This window comes from Ooceraea biroi, chromosome 1 (genome assembly GCF_003672135.1).
Source record: "Ooceraea biroi isolate clonal line C1 chromosome 1, Obir_v5.4, whole genome shotgun sequence".
Classification (NCBI taxonomy): domain Eukaryota; kingdom Metazoa; phylum Arthropoda; class Insecta; order Hymenoptera; family Formicidae; genus Ooceraea; species Ooceraea biroi.
Window position 1 is genome coordinate 17,156,437 of NC_039506.1, and position 21,194 is coordinate 17,177,630.

Genomic DNA, 21,194 nt, shown 5'->3' on the forward strand with positions numbered 1-21,194 from the left:
ACCTATTTGAACCGATTCAAATGGCATTCTCGATGCCGGCGCGAGAGTATCGATTAATCGAACGTGCGGCTGCTGTACTATCGCGGATCGACTGCGGTTAGCGATGATCGATGGTATCGCGTTGGAAGTTGGAAGTGGCTCGCTTCTCGAGTCTCTTGACGTGACGGACGTTTAGGAAACGTCGCGAATTATCCGGCTGTGACGTGAGGTTTTCCAGGGTTCGATCATGGCATGGTAACGGCAGAACCACGCGAGATGAGCAGAATTACGAGGTCCACGGGCCCGTGCAGGAGCGGCCTGTACGTCGTCGAGAGCGAACTGTGCCTCCTGGTGACGGCGATGCGACGAGGTGCCCGATGGTCGTCGCATTCTCACCAGGTTAGACGGCCTTGTCCTTTTCGCCATCTGTCTCCATCGAGATAAAAAGATTAAGATAAAAAGTGTCGTGCAATTTGGAGTGTCATTCCGTATTTCGGGTATTTCTTCTCGTTTCTGGCAGATCAAACAGGTTGCAAAGGTTGCACTCGCTGACAGATGATAGACCGTGTAGTTTCGACGTGTCAACAGTCAAACAAGATTGACTGACGTTGCGATGCACCTTGCAGGTTTTCCTAACGACACATTTGACTGTTTCCAGGACGACGACCAGGACACTCTTGTGAAGGGCTTGAACACCTTGAAGGAGGTATTGAACGAACCGCGAGACCTGTCTCAATTGGAGCCTGCGGTTTTTCTCACGCCCTTCTTGGAGATCATAAGATCGGAGGAAACTACAGGGCCCGTGACCAGTCTGGCTCTGTCTGCTGTGAATAAAATAATTTCTTATGGCCTTGTGGGTTAGTTTCGATCATGATAACCCAGAGGAATCCACTTGTCCACATTATGTCTCGACACGCAAATTATTTTGTAGATCCCAACCACCCTGCCATAGCGTCTTGTGTGGAATCCATAGCAGATGCTGTTACTCATGCCAGGTTTGTAGGCACTGACGCATCCGGCGACGGTGTGGTCCTTATGAGGATTCTACAGGTACTGAGGGCTCTCATGCTGTCACCTGCCGGTGATCATCTCTCCAATGAAAGTATATGCGAAATTATGCTGAGCTGTTTTAGGATATGTTTTGAAACACGCCTTAGTGGTGAGTTGTAAAGTCAGTGTCAAGTTTCTGCTAATGTTGCAAATAAATCTGAGATGCCCGTTTTTACAGAAATACTTCGGAGAACGGCGGAACATTGCCTGAGAGACATGGTTCAACATTTGTTTACTAGATTACCGCAGTTTGTCGACGATACCCGAGTTTTGCCAAATATGAAGGTAAGTGGTGATGACTAGTAATAAAGTTTTACAGAGCATAACTTAAAGTATTCTCATGTAAGCGAGTATATATGATTTTTGACAGAAAATGAGGACAAACAGCATGGAAAACACTCGTAGCAAAAACAGGAAACATAAAAGCTATGCGAAACAAAAGGTAAAATCCGCCACGGATGAGGTCGATGAGAAGGAGTCGCATATTTTCAGCTCGGTCGACAAAATTCGACCGGGACGCTTGGCTACCACGCCAGTCTCACCAGTCGGGAATATCGTCGACATGCAGGGATCGCTCGATCATGGGAGTGTTGATAAAAACGAAGACGAGAAGAGCGAAAACAAGATTAATAATAAAAAAGACGGTAATAAAGATGGCAACGAATGTAACAAAGCTCCGGATAATCAGGAGATAAATAAGAAAGAGGAAAAGGAGGATAAAAATGAGAAAGATAATAAAGATGAAAGCAACAAAGACGTCAAGAATGAAACAACCGAAGGTAACAACACTGAAAACATCGATACTGAAGGCAAAATTGCATCTGGAGTGGATGCTAAAAGTTCAGAGAAGGAAAATGCAGTTGATCAAAAGAGCACACCAGACGAAACATGCGAACCTTCTGCTAAACAATCAGTAACAACGGAAAGCCAAGGTAATTATCGTTTTTATTATTTTCGAATAAACTGTAATAACATCTAAGTTATCATTTTCTGAATAATCACGCAGGTGACGAAGAAAAGAGCATCGAGTTGGCACAATCCCCGACTAGCAGCGTGGAAGATCTGTCAGTGGACGACAGCGTGTCCAAAAAGTCCAGAGTGAGGGAGCCCGAGCAGATGGAGGAATATGTGAATAGTCAGGGTGTCCGATTTATTCCACTGCAACAGCGCGCGCCATACGGCGCATTGTGCGTGCGCGAGCTGTTTCGATTTCTCATTTCCCTGTGCAGTCCTCTCGACAAGCAGAATAACGAAATTATGACCCACTTGGGTCTCAGTTTGCTTCAAGTAGCGTTGGAAATTGCCGCGGACGCGCTCGCCAATTTCTCATCTTTACTTGCCCTGGTCAAGGATGATCTATGCAGAAATCTTATCTTGGTAAGAGAATCATGTATGTCTGCTTGCACATACATGTAATAGCAATAATAATAACGAAGATAAAAAACACGCGAAACATATTGTTACATATCTCGCCCTTCATATTTCAGCTGCTAGGGACAGACAGATTGATGATCCTCGCTGTAAATCTTCAAGTGTCATTTCTATTGTTTGAATCGCAAAGGGAACACTTGAAATTCCAAGTGGAGTACTATTTAACCAAGTTAATGGAAATAGTCAGCTCAGAGTCCAATAGGATATCGTATGAGCAACGGGAACTCGCACTTGGTAGGTATCTTAATTTGATAACGCTACACAATGCACGACACTGCGCGGCATCGTAAATATTATTTTCACAATTTGCAGAGGCTATAGTAAGATTGTGGAGAATACCAGGTTTGCCTGCCGAGTTATATTTAAATTACGATTGCGGGCTTTATTCCACAAACCTGTACGAGGAACTTATGAAAATGTTTTCTAAGGTACGTAGGTCTCGTCATGTCATAACGTCAATATTAATCAACATGCAGAAATCGCAGATCTTGAAAAATTCTCTTTTAGAACGTTTCCATACCGATGACCGCTGGCATGCACAGTATGCAATTGATATCGTTGGACGCCATAATAATGCTGATTACCGGCATGGAGATCTGCTGCAAAGGCTGCAAGGAACTGTGCAAGCCGTCGCGTCACGAAGCGTCGTCGACTCTTCCCACGCGTGAAGATTTACTTGCCATTAAATCAAACAAACGAGTGAGTACTCTCTTTTCTCTTATCCTCGACGTAAGTGCAATGAATCAGACTCTCCTCTTGCTCCTATAGTGGCTGGTCCTCGGTACGGAAAAGTTTAACGAAAACCCACGGGAGGGTATCGCGAAGCTCACGGAACACGGTCTCCTCGGCGGCACTCCCGGTCATTCGGATCCAGAGAACGTGGCGAAGTTGCTGAGAGAGAATCCGGGTCTGGACAAGAAAGCGATCGGCGAGTACATCAGCAAGAAGGAGAACAAGAACATTCTCAATTACTTCGTGCACAATTTCGACCTGAGGAATACCCGGATCGATCAGGCGCTGCGACTTTACCTGGAATCGTTCAGGTTACCCGGGGAGGCGCCCCTTATATCTCTCTTGCTCGAGAAGTTCGCTGAGCATTGGCACGTAAGTACATCCTCTACTCTCTATTAGAAGTAACGTAACGCAAATAAAACAAAATTAAACTAACAGAGTATCGCACCTAGGAAAGCAACGGTAGACCGTTCGCTTCGGCCGATGCCGCCTTCACGTTAGCCTATGCGGTGATTATGTTGAACGTTGATCAACATAATTATAACGTAAAGAGGCAAAATAATCCTATGACTGCCGAGGAGTTCAAGAGAAACTTGAAGAAAGTTAACGGAGATGCCGATTTTGATCAGGACATGCTTGACGAAATCTATACGTCGATCAAGTAAGCGTTAATGTTACGGATATTGGCTAGCGCCTACCATCTTCATTGTAGAGTACTGTTTATGTATTTATTATCTGTGCAGGGGAGAAGAAATCGTAATGCCAGCTGAACAAACCGGGCTAGTCAAAGATAATTATTTATGGAAAGTTTTATTAAGGAGAGGTTCCGGTCCTGAAAGCGTGTACTTGAAAGTGGGCAATTCCGGGGAATTTATAGACAGAGATTTAGCCGAGCACGCGTGGGGTCCTATCGTGAGCGCTCTTTGTCGGGCGTATGATAAAACGCAGGATAGATCGTTGCAGCGTAAAGTGGCTCAAGCATTTCTCAGGTTTGCTACACACAATCCTCGATTATTTGTCATAAAAATTTCATCTCGTACTAATTGTACGAATTTTCTTTTCAGTTGCGCGGCAATCAGCGCTCATCACGGCATGTGCGGTGATTTAGACACTCTCATAGTGAGTCTGTGCAAGTTCACGGGTTTGATAATCGGCGGGAAGCCCGAGCAGGTGGTTCTACACCTCGGTGGAAGCATGAAATCGCAATTGGCAACTCGCACCCTCTTCAAGATCACGCACCTACATGGAGATGCTTTGAGGGCATCGTGGAAGAATATTATCGATTGCCTGCAGTCGCTCTACGAGGCAAGATTGCTGCCGAAAAATCTGACGGAGGTGGAGGACTTTATCGATCCGTCCGGCAAGATATCTCTGCTTCGAGAACCGACCACACCCAAAGCTTCACCAGGCGATCAAGGAATATTCTCCACCTTTTACTCTTATATCGCCATGGACACGTCGCGTGTACCGCATCCCGCTGAGGCTACTGCGCGCAAAAAGGCCATAGAATTTATCGCCAATTGCTATCTCAAAGCTATCATCGAGGAGAGCAAGTTCTTTCAGGTAACTCGACATTTGATTACGCTTTTGACTGTACGCTTGCGAGTTTAACGTGTAAACGATCGTCGCAACTTTGCAGAGCGAGTCGCTGAATTCTCTCGTGGGTGCTCTAGTGTCAGTGAATCCCAATGACGAGGATATTTCAATATTTCTGTTGGAGCTGCTGCTGGAAGTGACTATACAGAATCGCGACAGGGTGACATGCATCTGGCCGGTGGTCCAGGGTCATTTGGACCGTCTATTAACGCTAGCAGCACGAGAGAATCATCCCTATCTTCTCGAGAGGGTAGCTGTCGGTATGCTGAGACTGGCCATTAGGCTCTTGCGCGGGGAGGAGTTTGCATGTCTATCTCCTCTGTTGCCACTAACTCATCTGCCATCTGCGACAACCGCGCCGTTGGCCCGGCAGATCGCATACGGCCTGTTTGAGCTCCTGAAGACGGGCGCGGCGAATATTCACAGCGCGGAAGATTGGAAAGTGGTGTTCAGTCTGTTGGAGTGTGCGGGTGCCGGCGCGTTGGCGCCCAAACGATCCAACACTGTGCTCGATGAAACGACGAACGCCCGAGCATCAGTCTTAGATCCAAGACCCATCAGTCCTGTGCCAGAGTGGGTGCTGGTGTCGCCGACCGGCACCGAGGCGCCGCTTCCAGTCGCAGCCGACACGATCGTATTGGTACGCGATCTTCAGCTGCACGACCCGGCGGCGTTCGTCAAGTGCTGCGACAGCTTAAACTTCCTGGTGCGCGACATGGCGCACGTGACGCCCTTCAATTTCGATCTGTGCGTCAACTGCGTGAGAACATTCGCGGAGGCGATGCTGCAGTGCGCGGGCAAACGTAGCAGAGTATGCAACTCGGCGGAGGAGTCGCCCGCGTATCAACAGAGTCCCGTGCAGCTGTTGAATCTGATGCATACGTTGCATACCAGAATCGCTCAGGTATTCCGATGGTGGGCGGAAGAAGGCAGCATCGATGATGGCATATCTCTGTGGCCGCAGGCCTGGCGGCCACTTCTGCAAGGTATCGCGCGACTCTGCTGTGACTCCCGCAGGCCGGTACGTACCGCGGCAATCACGTATTTGCAAAGCACTCTGTTGGCGCATGACTTGGCGCAATTGTCCGCGATAGAGTGGTCACAGTGCTTGGAAGAGGTGCTGTTTCCGCTACTGGCGCAACTGCTGGGCCCGATCGCGACGAACGACCCTATTGGCGTCGAGGAGACGAGAGTCAGGGCCGCGATGTTGCTCTCCAAGGTATTCCTGCATCATCTGACACCGCTGCTGACATTGCCCGGTTTCTTACCGCTGTGGCTGACGGTATTGGAACTCTTGCGTGCATACATGCATGCTGACAATAGTGAATTGTTGTTCGAGGCGATTCCTGAATCGCTAAAGAACATGCTATTGGTAATGTCATCGGCCAACGTTCTGGCGCCAACTTCTAATCTCTGGGCGCCCACGTGGCGAGCAATCGACACATTCCTACCGAACCTGAGGAATGAACTTTTCCCGGAACCACCGGTATTGCCATCACCGCAACCGCTACCGCCGCAACAGCCGCAGGTTATCAGCTTGGTCGGCCAACAGCAGCTTCCGCCGTCCTTTCCAGGATCAATAGCACCCCCACAACCGGAAAATAATCCACCTTCGGCTGAAATCGAACGCTCCGATGAGACTAGCGCGGACGTGACAATTGCAGCGCAACCTGTGGATATTCTCAATCCCTCAATCGCGCAATCTGGCGGGATCCCGGTCCCAGTGCCGCTTCCCACGTTGATGTACAATACCGAGGGCAAAGAGTCGCAGCAAGTGATCACTCTGGTCAGTCAACCACCACCCAGCGTGTCGAGTCCCGTTGCGGTACAACCCGCGGCTCAGAGTATCTTTGATATTTACCACAGAGCAAATTCACCAGTGGACAAACCGTACGAGAGAGAACAACAGCAGCAGCAACAACAGCAAGTTTTACCTAGCGAAGAAGAGTGTGGCAGATCAACGCAAAACGGAATGCAAGGCGTAACCGACGAAAATCACGTCGCTATGAGGAAATACGAGGAATGGAGACAACAGCAGCAGCAACAAATACTGATGCAGCAGCAGTGCATCCAACAACAATGTATGCAGCAGCATGCGCCAATATCGTACGGACAGGTGGCACAGTATCAGCACTCGCCAACGGAAAATCCTTCCTACCGCGCGGATCCACCTGAGGTGAATCATTGTCTCGCATCTTAGCAGGATCTCGATCGCGTTTGCTTAGAATCTCATTAAAGTGTCTCATTTTTCGTTGACAAAAAAGCTAAAAGAGAATGTAAAGATGATATCAAAGATGATCATCTTTACGCGTTATTCAAGATTGTCAGTAAGGCCGTCCACATCCTGTTCGTGTTAGATGGAAATTAAATTAGCTAATTCGCTTATGCCTGCTCCGATCCCACTGATAGTGTGACGAAACGTAATGTAACCGAATGTTTTGTTTGCAGACGATGACAGTAGATCCTACGCCAGCAACGACGTTTAACTCCGCGGCGTATTTTAGCGAGGATCCGGCGGCGGATCTCCTCTTCGTCGTCACTAATCCTTGACCACTGTACATTTTCTATGTAAATTGTATTATATAAAAATATTTCTACGATGCGCGCGATTATGTTTTGCGTAGAGAAAGTGCAATCAAGAATCAGCTTTACGTTATGATTACGTGAGGAGGAACGAGCATAGAGAGATGCGGAGTCGTTGTATATCTTTGGTTTGTATATTTGGCACTCATTATATACAGATAATATATATATATATATATATATATATATATTATATGCGTGTTCCACGCGCTCACATTATTGTTAAGATCATCACGCGTTGCATAATCTCAACAATAAGTGACGGCATAATATAGTCCTCGCCTTCACTCTTAGCACTCAATATGTGTTGTACTTTCGTTGTATAAACCTCTTTGCATCTTTTACGAGCGGAAGGTGCTCCTCGACTGCGAACGACAGCCAAATACCAGCCAAACTTTCTCGACCGATCAGAGTTGCCGTTGGTGTTTTTTATCGGCGTGCGTTGCGTGTGTTGTCCTTTACAACAACCCGTAGAACAACCCGAACCAAACAAATTCTCACTATTCCTTCCTCTTAAACGTTTAGCGCACCAGGTAAGAGACTCTACTCTTTCACTGTTAATCTCCATATACATAGTCGCATGCGTTAGACTGGTACATGTTCGATGCGATCGTAGAGAGAATACCAAATTGATCAAAATTCGAGAAACGCTTGTAACAGGAGATCGAGACTGCTGCGACCTCGAAGAGTTCAATTTGCGACGCTGAGAAACAACTGTCTTAATCACTAATCAGCACGTTTCGGATGACGGAGCACTCGCACGTGTCGAAATTTCAGAGATACGTCGCAAACCGAACTCCATCGGCGAAGTTCTGGCCGGTTTCGATCTCCGTTCGTGACTCAGACTTTTAATGACAATTCGAATGTTTCTGCAATTACGTATATAGCAATTTAATCTGTACATATGCAAATAATATATTGAATAATAAGAGATTTATACATGCATCATGTTCATACGTCCCTGGAATCCGAAAATCCGGAATATCCGGCGAACAAGATCGTATCGACGTCGCATTTAATGCGCTCTCGCCGAGCGCACTGATTTGCATATAAAATTAAAATATCCATATAAACATGCGAACAAAAATATTTTGTTTCGCTAAATAATAATTCTAGTCGGCCTTCTTCCTCGAGTAGAGACGCCACTCGCCTTTTTGGTCACTCGCCCGTTTAAGATTATAATTATCGGTTCATTTAGAGGCGAAACACTTTATTACATATCCCTGAGAATGATGTCCTCGTTTCCTTATTTCATGAACGCGACAGCGTTCACTAATCGCCCGTAAATAGAACGCGTGTGACTCGAATACTCCACGCTTTTCCACACATCGATCGTGATCCAGGATCGCGTGCGGCGTAAAAAATCTTTAGTCATATATTATTTATATATATAAGTGTGTACATAAAAATATACAGAATTGTTTTCCTCTTTAGCGCTATACATGATTTTTGATCCATGTTCAAACTGTACGCTCGGGCATGCCCGACGTACGTGGATTGTCTTTTTCCTGGTTCATCGCAAGAGAAACCGTTTTCTCTCTTCTCTTCAGGGTGCAAGTCGGACGGAATAAGCCAGCGAGTATCGTTAAGTCACTATTGCGCTGCGTCTGCAATAATAGCCCAGCGTTTTACACTTCTCGCAGAGATGTTGAGGATGGACCTTGCTTTGATCGGATACGTCCAGACCATCGGGTTTTTCCAACGGCCTCTGAAAATAATACGAAACATTTTACTGCCCACACACATACACACAGCTGTACGCTGCGTTCTATGGAAGCTGACGAATCGCGTTTCCACGCTTTCGTAAAGTGTGTGTCTCGATTGTCTTGCGCAAAAGGTATCTTTAATATTATTTACGTGTTACTAATATTATTCAAATAATGATGGATATTCATTAGCTGGTGACACGACGTACAACTGGTGCTTACATAATTGTGATACAATCGTAATGTAGCGCTTAATTATAACAGGAATCTGCGAACGTCTTTTGGGATTCGTAACGTAACAATTACCGGTGACTCCAACCGGATATTTCTGCACACCGGGCGGCACGAGCGAGCGAGATTATGCGACTATAATTAGCTTTCGCCAGTTTACACGATACTTCGTTCTCTCGGCGGCGTAATATTTCGAGAAAGAGAGAGAAAGAGAGAGAGAGAGAGAGTGAGACGGTTCCAAAAGATTTTTATCGAATCCGCAGAAGTCCGACAGGGAGATCCCGATCGAGTAATCTCGATTAATTCCAATGATCGCTTTATAAAGGAGTACAACAATAAGATAAGATGATAAGACGAGACGGACTGATTTACCTGACTCACCTGCTTGTGAGGATAGACGTTTATGTGACATTTGATGCACTCCTGACCCATATTAGCCCAGCTGTTGCCCGACATCCACTTGCGTTTGCACTTGGAACACTTGTACTCGCCGAAGCAGCGTTTCTTGCCTTGATACGGTGTCAGGCCCTCGCCCTTTGGTCGCGCCTGTGAAAATCGCGAGAAGTCAGTCTTCTAAGCATCACTGTGGCCATTTATTGTACAAGTATTAATCAAAGACAATCAGATATATTCTAATCAAGGTTTTAACAAGCATTGTGCCATTCATTGTTGATAGATAATCGACGCTGAAGAATATCACCTCAGCCAGGAGGAGCGACATTTAATTCGCTTGCCCTCATCAAGCATACCGCGATTATTGAACGTGCGACGTCACATGTTCCAGAGATGCTGTTTGTTATGTCAATTAGCGCTCAATTGAGCCACGCGCATCATCGCGCTGCGTTGCATCAAGGCACGCGTGCCGTTTACGAGTATGGCTAAATTTACTGACAGCTACGAAGATGACTTTACGCGTCCGGTGGAGATTCGTCTCTGAGAGATTATTTTATTTTGGTGAAGAGGAAGATAAATTCTTAAATTCTGCACTAATATAATTTTTACCATTGGCGCTAGAACTATTGAGTGAATACCTGCGGGCAGTCCTTGATGTAATGTCCCTTGTTGAAGCACAAGTGACATAGGTACGTTGACGGTGGTCTCTTCATCGGTTTTCTATCATTTAAAGCCAAGTCGGTAAAGTGCTCCGCTAAATCCGTGATGCTCTCCATGCTATTTCTCATGGGTCTGATGACTCCGGACGGATTCAACGCGCCCTGATGCAGATAAGTGTGCGACGTAGCGCCAGGAAAATTGTTCCAGACTGTGGGCAGTAGTTTGCTCTAAAATGTAAAGTAATATAATACTATTCTGTATTGGAAATAATTTGACATTCGATTCAGTTTTCAGATATTTCTATTACTTGTTTTTCTTTTTTTTTTTAAATAAAAGCAATTGCGGAAAGGACTTTCTATATCTTTAGGATACACTATTTCCATTTTATTTGGACGCGAATTTATTTTGGAAACAGATTCTTAGCCTCTAAAGGCGAAGGTTTAAAATCAAAGTTCGAGTGTGCAAAGACAAACATCTTCTCCAATGTTGTCACTCTCCTGTTTGCCTCTTCGATCATCGTGGATGATTTTACCTGATCGGATGGTTGCGACGGATTTTGCTCGGCGATGGCCAAGTAGACCCAGTTAAGCAGATGCGGCGGATAGGTAGTCGATTGTTGAAGCGCCTTCTGACTTCCGTGCGCGCCTATGCCATTAATCGTTGCTCCGTAACCGATCCGAGTCGAATCCTGCAACTGCAGCCGCTGAACGGCAGGTGTTGGATGACACGCAGCCATGATTTTATCTAATCAACTCGCAGTTTATCAATCCCCGATGGCATTCTCGGATCGTGTCATCAACAGCAATTTTTGCTGGTGATCGTTTATCATCTCCCTACCCTTGAACGCGAGCGACAGTCTTCTCATCTGACATCCCTCCTCAATCTTCCATGAGGATTGTCAGCGTTAAAGCTATGTATCACTTCAAACGTATGGATGTTGGTATCTCTTAATTGTGATTATTTCTTAATGTTCCAAATTTTTTATTTCATTCAGATCAGAACTCTGACATGACATCCGGTTCCAGCAATCAACATGAAACGCAACTTCTTCCACTTCTGAAGTCACCATCATGGATCTTTGGGAAGTACAGTCGGTGACATGACATTGAGGCACACGTCGCTATTTCGAGGATATTGTTACAGTGCTGAAGACATTGGGCGAAAGAGTCATTAAGACGAATTGAACTCTAATTTCATCGCATTGCAGCTTTGAACACACGTTGAATCGCTCTTCTTCCGCTTGAAACGTTAACGGTTTCGTCATTCGTTTCTCTTTCGCTCTTCCTGAAACTGCATCTTCTTGAACGTGCATCGAGCACTCTCGTTCTGGGATCGTGAGAAACGATGCTTTTACGCTTTTCACGTTTCACGCACTTACACACTCACGCGTATCGGACTGATCTTATTTCATATGTTACTACGATGTATTCTTGTACGCACTGTGGGAATGCCCCGTCACTGCCTTGGATGTGATGTTCCCGTGATGTTCATATTGAACTCAGCCAACTCGCGAACTCGCTTTATTCATGAAACATTTTTCAGTTTGCATTCCCGTATTCAGCGTCAAATATCATTATAAATAAATCATCGATAATTTTGTCTTCCCCTCGAGATTTCGCGTAGTTAACGTTTGACTGGTCGCGTAGTAGAAAGAAGAACCGATCTTGAAGAACAAGACGTTAAAAAATGTTCCTTTCATTTCTCGTCACAGTATAATTTATTGTCGTAACGGCTGTCTCAATTTTCAGGCAAAATTTTCACAAGAAGACGCAGCGCTGTATCGTCGTCGGTCCAACGAGGAAGCGGATCGGATTGAGTTACGAGTCGTAAATTGAAGACTCACGTCTGAATCGCAACGAGCACGTCCGTTTTTCGAGCACGACGCGCTCGCTGCACGTCATATTAGCGCACTAGGACAATTCGAATCGAGGGCGAGGATTTTTCTCCGGCGACGATGAGCCGAACGAAGACGCCAGAGGCGAGCGCGACCAACGACTGCATAGGGCGGACGCGTCAAGGAGGACGAACGTGTACACAGAGAGCCGGAGGAGAGAGAGAGCCCCGCCATGTGGTGTGTGCTATTTCCGTGCTTGCTCTCGACCGACGCCTCCGAATGGACCCCGGCTCCTTCTTCTTCTTGCCGCTCTTGACGAATCCACGGATTCGCGGAGCTTCTCATGGTCGTGCGGCTCACGTGAGAGCTTGACAGACGCTCGCGCTCAGCCCACGCGCGATGGTCCGTCGATTATTCCTGGATGCCGCAATGGCCCTCGATATCCGCATCTCCGGATGTGCTTTTGGACACCACACTGTTATCTATACGGTACCTGAAAAAAGTGTTTTTTATCTTGATCGTGTTCTGATTATTGCTGAAAGCTGATTGTGCGCAATTATGATTGTCATAGATTAGATTATCATTGTCGTGATATTATATCAGCAATCGTGCTGTTCATGAACGTTCTGGTAAGGGGGTACTTTATGAGCACTGCACCACTACCTTTGCCATTTACCAGCAGCGTTTGCAATTCGGCTTGAAAATCGTTGGTTTCGCCTTCGGTCACGATATCAAGGCGAGTCACCGAACTCATCTATAAATAAAACTCCAATTGCTATTCGCGTGTATCGATTATACTCACCGGCTTGTTGCGGCAACAAATTGCCATGACGAGCCACCTTTGACACGACAACGAGGAAGTTGCATTCGCCTCAACGTTCGAGTTATCATCGATAGCAATCGATAGATTCGACGCAACCGGTCCGAAATTCGAGTCTATTCATGCATGTGTTATTTTGATGATATACCTCTAACGTGCGTTTTTTTTATTTTTATGTTATTGTCACATTTTGTCGGTCGCGATTTCAGGCTTGAAATTACTCGCGTGCTCTACCTGTCGCAACGAAACTGCGACAAATAGGGAGCACTCCGAATTACAGCAGTGTCTTCCCCTGCTTTTAAATGCCAAGCTACCTTACCTATTTCTTCGCCGAGCGAGGACCACCCCCTGACTAATTACCGGCCAATCGATAATCATCGATGAGGGGAGTCGTGCACGAGGAGGCTCTTCGTGGCAGTCGAGGCTCGTCGACGAACGAGTCAGCATTAAGAATCGCGTTGTCTCGATCGTATCGCAAAATCTACGCATAGACTTGCAAATTGCACATGTTCGTCCGCGTGTTTTAGATTCGGACCTCCTTGTAAAGCGACGTTAAGATGACACAGTTCGGAACGAAATTTTCTTGAAGCTTACCCCATGACACAAACGTTCACGAGCTGAATATTACTCACCTGATGAAAGATGAAACGCTATTTGAATAAATGATGAAAAATTAGTCCACGTTGCGGACTTGCTCGAAAGAAACTGTAACTGAACGATCGATCAACGTGCGATCGGTTAACGTTCAATGCCCTGTACGTATTCCCAGTATGTGAACTCCGTTGAATGAGATCGCAGTGACTTTTCTGACCGGAAGGAATCCGTGAAGCTTTTCTCGCTGTGTGATGGAGAAATACGAGAATATCGAGGTGGTGGGCGAGGGTAGCTACGGAATCGTGATGAAGTGTCGACACCGCGGAACCGGGCAGATGGTGGCGATAAAGAAATTCTTGGAGACGGAGGAGGACCTGCAGGTGCGGAAGATAGCAATTCGCGAGATAAGGGTGTTAAAGGTACATGTCATATTAATTAATTACAAGTATAAGATTATATTAATTAGCAGACAAAAGCGAATTATGTTTGTCCAGTTTTCATCCAACGGCTGCTTGCCGAATAAACGTGACGATTTCATGATTTTATGTAATTCATAAGCTGCATTACATTCACTTTGCTGCTCGTGCTGATGCAATCGCAAGATGTTAAAATACAATCATACAATCTTGTCTAGAAATTACGCCATGAGAATCTGGTGAACATGATCGAGGTATTCCGTCGCAGGAAAAGGCTGTACCTCGTTTTCGAGTATCTTGATCACACGGTGCTGGATGAACTGGAGGAGACCGAGGGTGGCCTCGATTGGGAAAGATCGAGGCGACACATCTTCCAGATCCTCCGCGGTTTGGACTTTTGTCACAATCACAAAGTGAGCGAGAACTCTGATCACGATTATATTACCGCTCAATTATTTTAATTGTAATTATCACGCATCTCGTCGGGTCAAGTCTGTGATCCAAGTTTTTCTAGATTCGCAGTAAACGCATATTATTATTACGATAAATTTAGAAATGATCGTGGAGATATCCGAAGAAAGCGCATTATGATGCGTAATAGTATTTGCCGTTTCCGGCAACCTTTGGTAATACGTGACGGTAAAACTGGTTACGCTAAAGTTCACGGTCGTGACGTTTAAATTCCGAGTTGCACCAAGTCGTGCATGTGTGCAGCAGCACGCAACGGCCGGATACTTAATGAATGATCGCATTGTAGCGAACGAGGGCAGTGGCTGCTGCATTTGCCCGAGCTCGACGTTGGAAAGTTTCTAGCGTGCAGAAAATGCCGTGCGTTTTTCCCATTCGTGGGATCGTGAATCTAATTGAGGATGCGCGATGCGCATGTTATCGTATAATTAATTAGGTTCAAATAGCTTTTTCTCGTTTGATTTTTCTTCGCTCTCAAGTAACTTCTTGCACAGTTGCTTAAACATAGTTTTCTTAGATTTTCCACTGTTTATTATTTTTTACGTATCTGTATTCTTGTTCTCCATCTTGTTGAGTTTAATTAATCGTCTCATTTACTTGAATAATTTTTTCTCAAATGAATTATTTTTCTTACAGATCATGCATCGTGACATAAAACCTGAGAACGTGCTGGTATCGCCGAACGGGGTTATCAAGCTGTGCGATTTTGGCTTCGCACGTTACATCACTAACGAATCCTGTACTGATTACGTAGCCACTAGGTGGTACCGCGCACCGGAGCTTCTCGTTGGCAATCCCAGGTACGGTAGAGCGATCGACGTCTGGGCGGCTGGATGCCTCTACGCCGAGATGGTCAGCGGACAACCGCTCTTTCCCGGCGACAGCGATGTCGATCAGTTGTATCGCATCATGAAGGTCTTCGGTAAGCTGAAGATAAACAGAAAAGATTATCATCAAATTTTAATCGGTCGAAGAATTTTGTTAGATAATTGAAAGCAGCGAAAATTTCAGACTTGCAAGTTTACGTCAAGCTTTCAGTTTGACGTTTCGCCAGACTGCATTATCTGTGATTTTAATATTATATTTGCAATAAATCTCTTGGCATTTCGGTGATGCATCGGAGAACAGGTCCCCTTTACGGCAGGCACTCGATAAACAGCAGCGGCCGCGTGAATCTGCTACGACGCGCGATCGCCGACGAGATCTCGGGTTCGCCGCGACCCGCGACCACAGCTCTCCTCCATCTCTTCCCCACATGGAACTCAGTAGCGATAGACTTCCTGGCGCAGTGTCTCTGCACGGATCCCGACGTCAGGCCCAAGTGTCCTGCGTTGCTGCAGCATACGTTGTTCTTACAGGATGGCTTTGCTGACGGGTTCCTCGACGAATTACAGCGACTCGTTGCGAAGGAATCCGCGATGAATCCACTCGCGACCAAAAGACCGGAAATGCGGCCCAGGATCTGTCGCAGCAGTATTGGAAGGTTGGCCTAGTTTAATGACGAATTAGCTAGTCAGTCCATGAATTGGTTTATTCTGATTGATTGTTGAAGAAGCAGCTTTCAGCTCTTATCTAAAATAATTATTAATTGCTTCGTTAAAAATAACGTGTGATACATGTTAATATTTGAAAACTTTGTCAAAGATTGAGAAATTCAGAAGAAAATAATTGGAAAAAGCAATTGCAAAATTGTGACTTACTTTGCACGGATACCTATACTCAGCTTTCTTATTGTAATGATAAATTTGCGTTTGCTGCTTTCAGGTGGCAGATGACGTTGATCAAAGAGAAGAGAGCGGCGAATAAAAAGACAGAGTTGGCTGAGACTGCGGAGAACGAGAATTCACGGAGAGATCGAGCCGATCGGCCGCTGCAGATAAATCGACCGCGCGAATTACGTTACTTCGGCCCGGTCTCGGTGATACCGAACACTACGTATATCCGACGGTTAGAACATAAAGGACTGCTGATGCCCGATTCGAAAGGTTGCGTCCTACCAGCTCTGACGTCGAAGACGAACGCCAAGAGAAAAAAGCTCGATCTTCCTGGCATAAAAAATCGTTGAGAATTTATTAAGGATTGCAAATACTTTCTTTCGGATATTAATATCGAGAGAAGTTAAAAGTCTGTACAGAGAAACTCCTTAAGTGTTGTGTGGAATGTCAGAGAAGCGTGTCAAGTATGTATATATTCTTTATATGTATATTCTGTGAATATAAATTCTGAAATGAATAAATGTAAAATTGTCGATAGAGAAGGGAGTCGGACAGTGTTCGTCTTTCACGAAGAGATCAACAATTCGCAACCACTTGACATGTTTAAGGGGTTTTTTATTTCGGAATTGCATCCATCTTTGAAATATATAATTAATATCTCGCAACGGACGCGTTGACCCTGCAGCAAATGCGACGGGAAGAAAGAAGGAATCTTCGCCGGACGCGAAAAAATCACCGACACACATACTTTTGTTTCCCTGTTTTCTTTTTCCCCCTCGGCTGACGCCGTGCCGAAACTAAGAACTCGAGAAGATGAGAGAACATGATTTCTCCTTTGGTATCGCTCGCTATCGAGAGAGACGTCGGGATATTCTTTGTCTACATTTTACTCAGAATATTCATTATATCGCTTCCTTTCTCTCACGCATTTTCTTTCTCTTCTCTCTCTTTCTCAATGTCCCTCTTTTTCTCGCGAGAACTTAAATTATGTGCATCGAAATGCTTCGCGTACTCAATGCTCAGATTTGTCATAAATTAAAAATTAATACATATATACGTTTTATATATTCATTAAATTATATCTTTAAAAGTTTTTAAATTATATATTCGAGAGTCACGTCCCACAATTGTGTAACGATCCTTTTGACAAATTTGTCAAAGCTTTGTTTTCTTTTTTTTCAAAATCTTGTTTGCTTGCGATAAGGTAATATTCCATAACTTGTTCAATTACTTGTGAATATCAGATCGATGTCGATGTCGATCTCAATTGCGAATTTCTCAAATTTAAAGCTACTTCAAGACTTTATACGTTGCAAGATTAATTTTCAATTATTATTGCAATACTATTGCATTATGTTACATAATTTTTCATCGCGCTCTTGTCTCTCCATGGCAGGACAATAAATTTCTCTTGCGCTATCTCTTCCTCTCCAGATGCTTCACTACCTGCTCCTTTCTAGATTTTGAGCGAACACACACAGATACACGTACATCATACAGGCATAGTTCACACGCATGTACACCCGCACACACAAGCACACATATCAATTTCTACAATTTCGTTCTGCATTCAGAATTTCTGATCGTCACGCGAATTTTTCTATCTTTTAGTTTTTTTTTTAGAAACCGATCGACTTCAGGAACCGATCAGGCTCGCAACAACTTCACTGTCAATCACCAAGATGTTGCACAGAATCCGGGCGATCCCCTCGCAAAGCAATCCGCTCGCTAGTTAGCTCGCTAGCCGGAGAAAATCCGCGTAACGAATTCGCTTCGCGTTTGTGGAGGACCGTTATAAGGCACTTTCATCTGCACTACAAAATTGCATCGTTAGATTGAACATCATGCGTGTACGTACACTAAGAACGTGCGTTCTAACAAATATATCAGTACTTTCCGAAACTCACTATACTACTTGCTAAAGAAAGCGCGCGACTCGAGTACACAAGAGACGGGAATTCGCTAAAAGGCATTTAAAAGCGCAAGGCACTTGCACTTGCTTGAATTTATCATACTCGCGAATGATGCGCGCGTCGTCATCTTTCCTCACAAACACTTGTGAAACATTAGTTGGACCTATATACGTCATTCTCAAGCGCGTCTCGGATCTGCGATGGGTGGTTCGCCCGGGACTGCTTCCTGTCTGCTGCTACTCGGATCGGGATTTCCGGAAGTCAATCGGTGGTCGACCGATGTCTTTCGAATCGATTAATTATCAATCACGCGGACCGCACAATCCGGTTAATCGGGGCGCAAACGTAAGTCACATCTTCTCGCAGCTCGAAACTTCGAAATCCTTCCCTTCTGTTGCGGAAGTTGGCGCAGTATAGAGCGTCGTGAATCGCGTCGCGTGTATTTTCCGCGGCGTCGCACGCATCCAGAGCGGCGACCATCGCACCTTCCAAGTTTAGCGGATAATTACTGGAAGAGAGAGAGATAAAAAAGACGTTTTTTTCTATTTTTCATTTTTCTTCAGAGTTGATTAAGTGTTGATTAGTTTAATTAGTTAGTCTACTCGAATACTGGGAGATAGTGACTTGTTCGTTTATTATTCTCGCGCAAGTAACACGTAAGCGATCTATATAGGAGTCGAAGAACGATAATACGAGAATGGAATTATGAATCTGTCTGTTTTCTTCGTCTCTTCTTTCTTTTCTCTTGTTTAAAAACGTTATACGCACTGTCGAGAGAAGGTGGCTCATCGTCGCTCGGTCGGATCGCTCGACGAGATATCAGCGTCTCAAACAATCGCAGAGTCACTCAAAGCGTCGAATACCTCTCACTTTGGAGTTCGTTCTTAAATTAAGGAGGGTAGACTTTCGACATTCGTCGGCTCAGCCTTGATGCTTGCACTCTCTGTTCACTTCTTTCGCGTCTTTTCTCTTACGCGTATTATCATTAATTTCTTTCTTTCTGACATTAGAATATTATTATTATTTTATTATGAATATTATTCATATCTTCAATATTATTAACGGTATTATTATTATCATTATTGTTACCAATATTATCAATATATTATTGTTCTTATTATTATTATTTTTAATTGTTATGCATTAATTATATTAATAAGTATCATTATTAGTACTCTGTTATTATTGTTGTTTTATTGTTATTATTATTGGTATATAATATTCGCGTATAGTAATATTATAATTATATATATATATATATTTATTATTATTTTATAATAATTCATAATATTAATATTATTGTAATTGTATTATTATCATTGTTGTTGCCGTTATTATCATTAATATTACCACCGTCATTATTATCAGTATTATTATTACTATTGTTATTATTAATATTGTTGCCACTATCATTTTTGTTATCATCATCATCATCATCATCATCATCATCATTACCATGATCGTCGTTTTATTATCTTCTTTTTCTTCATTTATACATTAAAGTCGGTAGTATAGTCGTAAACGCACTCCTTGAGCTTGTTAAAGGCTTTTTCTTTATCGAGACTTGTACGCACTTATATAGCTCCCCCTTCAAAAGGGGAATTAAGTAGAAAAAAGGAGTACTAGTAATAGTAGAAGATGAAGAAGTAGAGAAATTCGAAGAAATGCTCCTTAATAGTGCTAGAAATACGCTTGCTTAAAGTCGTTCGCAAACTGTGGACGCAATTAGTTTTTCTTCTAGCTGAACGACGGAATGTCGGATAGTTATATTTATAACTCTCTCTCTCTCTCTCTTTTGTTTTTTCTCAGTCATACAGTTTCTCACGCATCTTCTCTCGCATACACATAAACCGCTGCACATCCACTCGTGCTTTAGCAAGTTGAAAAAAAAAGAGAAGATCAGTCGAAATCGCTCCGAGGAAACGGACAACTCGATCACTAATTCTCTACTCTTCTGGACGCTTTCGCGAGCGGATTGCAGCCTCGCGCTTCTCTCTATATCGTCGTGATTTTCTCTACGAGTCGTTTGATCACACTGCTCCCATCACGCTCATCGCAATTTATTCTAAATCGTGAAAGGGGCGCAATATCTCGCACTCTCGCGTCACCCTCCACTCGCGCTACCTTCTTCGCTGTTGTCCCCCTCTCACATTTGATCACCGTTACTTACACTTTATCGTTACTTTGATAGTAATTCAGTAATAGTACGACGATACCTTAATAAGGCCCAGTAAGGCTGCGTGGGTCGAACGTGACTATCCCACGAAAAAAATTTCATTTATATACTTTCCCAAGATTTGTTTCTTTTCTTAAAAATCGCGCGCGGCTCCCTTCGCCCTGGAACAACAAATCGAGGGGGTTGCGCCTCGCCAAGACGCGTTTCCCGCGAGAAAAGAATGTGCGCCACCACCCAAAAATTATCAACCCCGTGTTCAAGGCTCCTTTTTTTCCTCGCTCATTGCGCTTATTGTCGCATTATTGTTCATTGTTTCGCGATTATCGACGCTGATCGATCTCGCCTCGTTCTGCATCCCTTATTTTCAATGGCCTCGCCGTGCTCCTGCAATTTTGCGATCAGCGACACGCGTTCCAATGGATTTTTCGCGAGCTCGTTATGTCAACGATAATCCAATATTGTATCTTTCTTCTTCCTTTTTCATTTGGATTGAACAAAATTTAGCGAAATGCGTTCTTAACGCTACAAGATACGGTACATGCGGAGTGTGTGGCTCTCCTCCCTCTCTTTTAAATGTACTGTATATTCTTGGATATTTTTGCGACTTATCGAATTATAATATTAGTAGTGTTCGCGTTTGTAAAAATCCTCGAAATATACGCACGCTCGCACCCCCCGATCAATTCAATAGTCTTGGAGTCAACCTCACGCTCTTAGATACAATTAATAATTATAATTATTATAATTTTTTCTTAGCTTTTTGAACTTTTAAGTACTTTTCAACCCACTCGCCTAGAATACCGACTTTGACCCTGGCACATTGGATTTACATGTACACATCTGCGTATGCGTGCGTGCGTGCGTACGTATATGTATGTATTATATTTTTATAATATA

The 21,194-nt window shown here is 44.3% G+C and overlaps 3 protein-coding genes across 5 annotated transcripts; 2 read left to right on the forward strand and 1 right to left on the reverse strand.

Moving 5' to 3' along the window:
- The first annotated feature begins 87 nt into the window (after positions 1-87).
- Positions 88-8,308, forward strand: LOC105274961 (Golgi-specific brefeldin A-resistance guanine nucleotide exchange factor 1). Its single transcript, XM_011331467.3, has 15 exons — positions 88-378; positions 638-836; positions 911-1,138; positions 1,208-1,314; positions 1,400-1,961; positions 2,036-2,406; positions 2,517-2,694; positions 2,773-2,888; positions 2,968-3,159; positions 3,229-3,564; positions 3,645-3,853; positions 3,936-4,181; positions 4,257-4,755; positions 4,832-6,964; positions 7,237-8,308. The coding sequence occupies exons 1-15, from the start codon at positions 232-234 to the stop codon at positions 7,336-7,338; spliced, it is 5,625 nt and encodes a 1,874-aa protein (XP_011329769.1). The 5' UTR covers positions 88-231; the 3' UTR covers positions 7,339-8,308.
- On the reverse strand, positions 8,266-11,129 carry LOC105274966 (zinc finger CCHC domain-containing protein 24-like). 2 transcript variants are annotated; one of them, XM_011331473.3, is made up of 4 exons: positions 10,894-11,129; positions 10,340-10,588; positions 9,681-9,854; positions 8,266-9,079 (listed from the first exon to the last, which is right to left on the reverse strand). In XM_011331473.3, exons 1-4 carry the CDS (start codon positions 11,095-11,097, stop codon positions 8,957-8,959), a joined length of 750 nt encoding a protein of 249 aa, XP_011329775.1. In that variant the 5' UTR covers positions 11,098-11,129; the 3' UTR covers positions 8,266-8,956. The 2 variants fall into 2 exon arrangements, with proteins under 2 accessions (XP_011329775.1, XP_011329776.1); XM_011331474.3 differs by having other exon boundaries at positions 9,690-9,854; positions 10,894-11,125.
- A 1,468-nt stretch (positions 11,130-12,597) lies between these two features.
- On the forward strand, positions 12,598-18,377 carry LOC105274965 (cyclin-dependent kinase-like 4). Of its 2 annotated transcripts, XM_011331470.3 has the most exons (6): positions 12,598-12,684; positions 13,833-14,028; positions 14,244-14,438; positions 15,130-15,415; positions 15,622-15,976; positions 16,258-16,558. In XM_011331470.3, the coding sequence occupies exons 2-6, from the start codon at positions 13,861-13,863 to the stop codon at positions 16,556-16,558; spliced, it is 1,305 nt and encodes a 434-aa protein (XP_011329772.1). In that variant the 5' UTR covers positions 12,598-12,684; positions 13,833-13,860. The 2 variants fall into 2 exon arrangements, with proteins under 2 accessions (XP_011329772.1, XP_011329771.1); XM_011331469.3 differs by lacking the exon at positions 12,598-12,684 and having other exon boundaries at positions 13,861-14,028; positions 16,258-18,377.
- Positions 18,378-21,194: the final 2,817 nt, after the last annotated feature.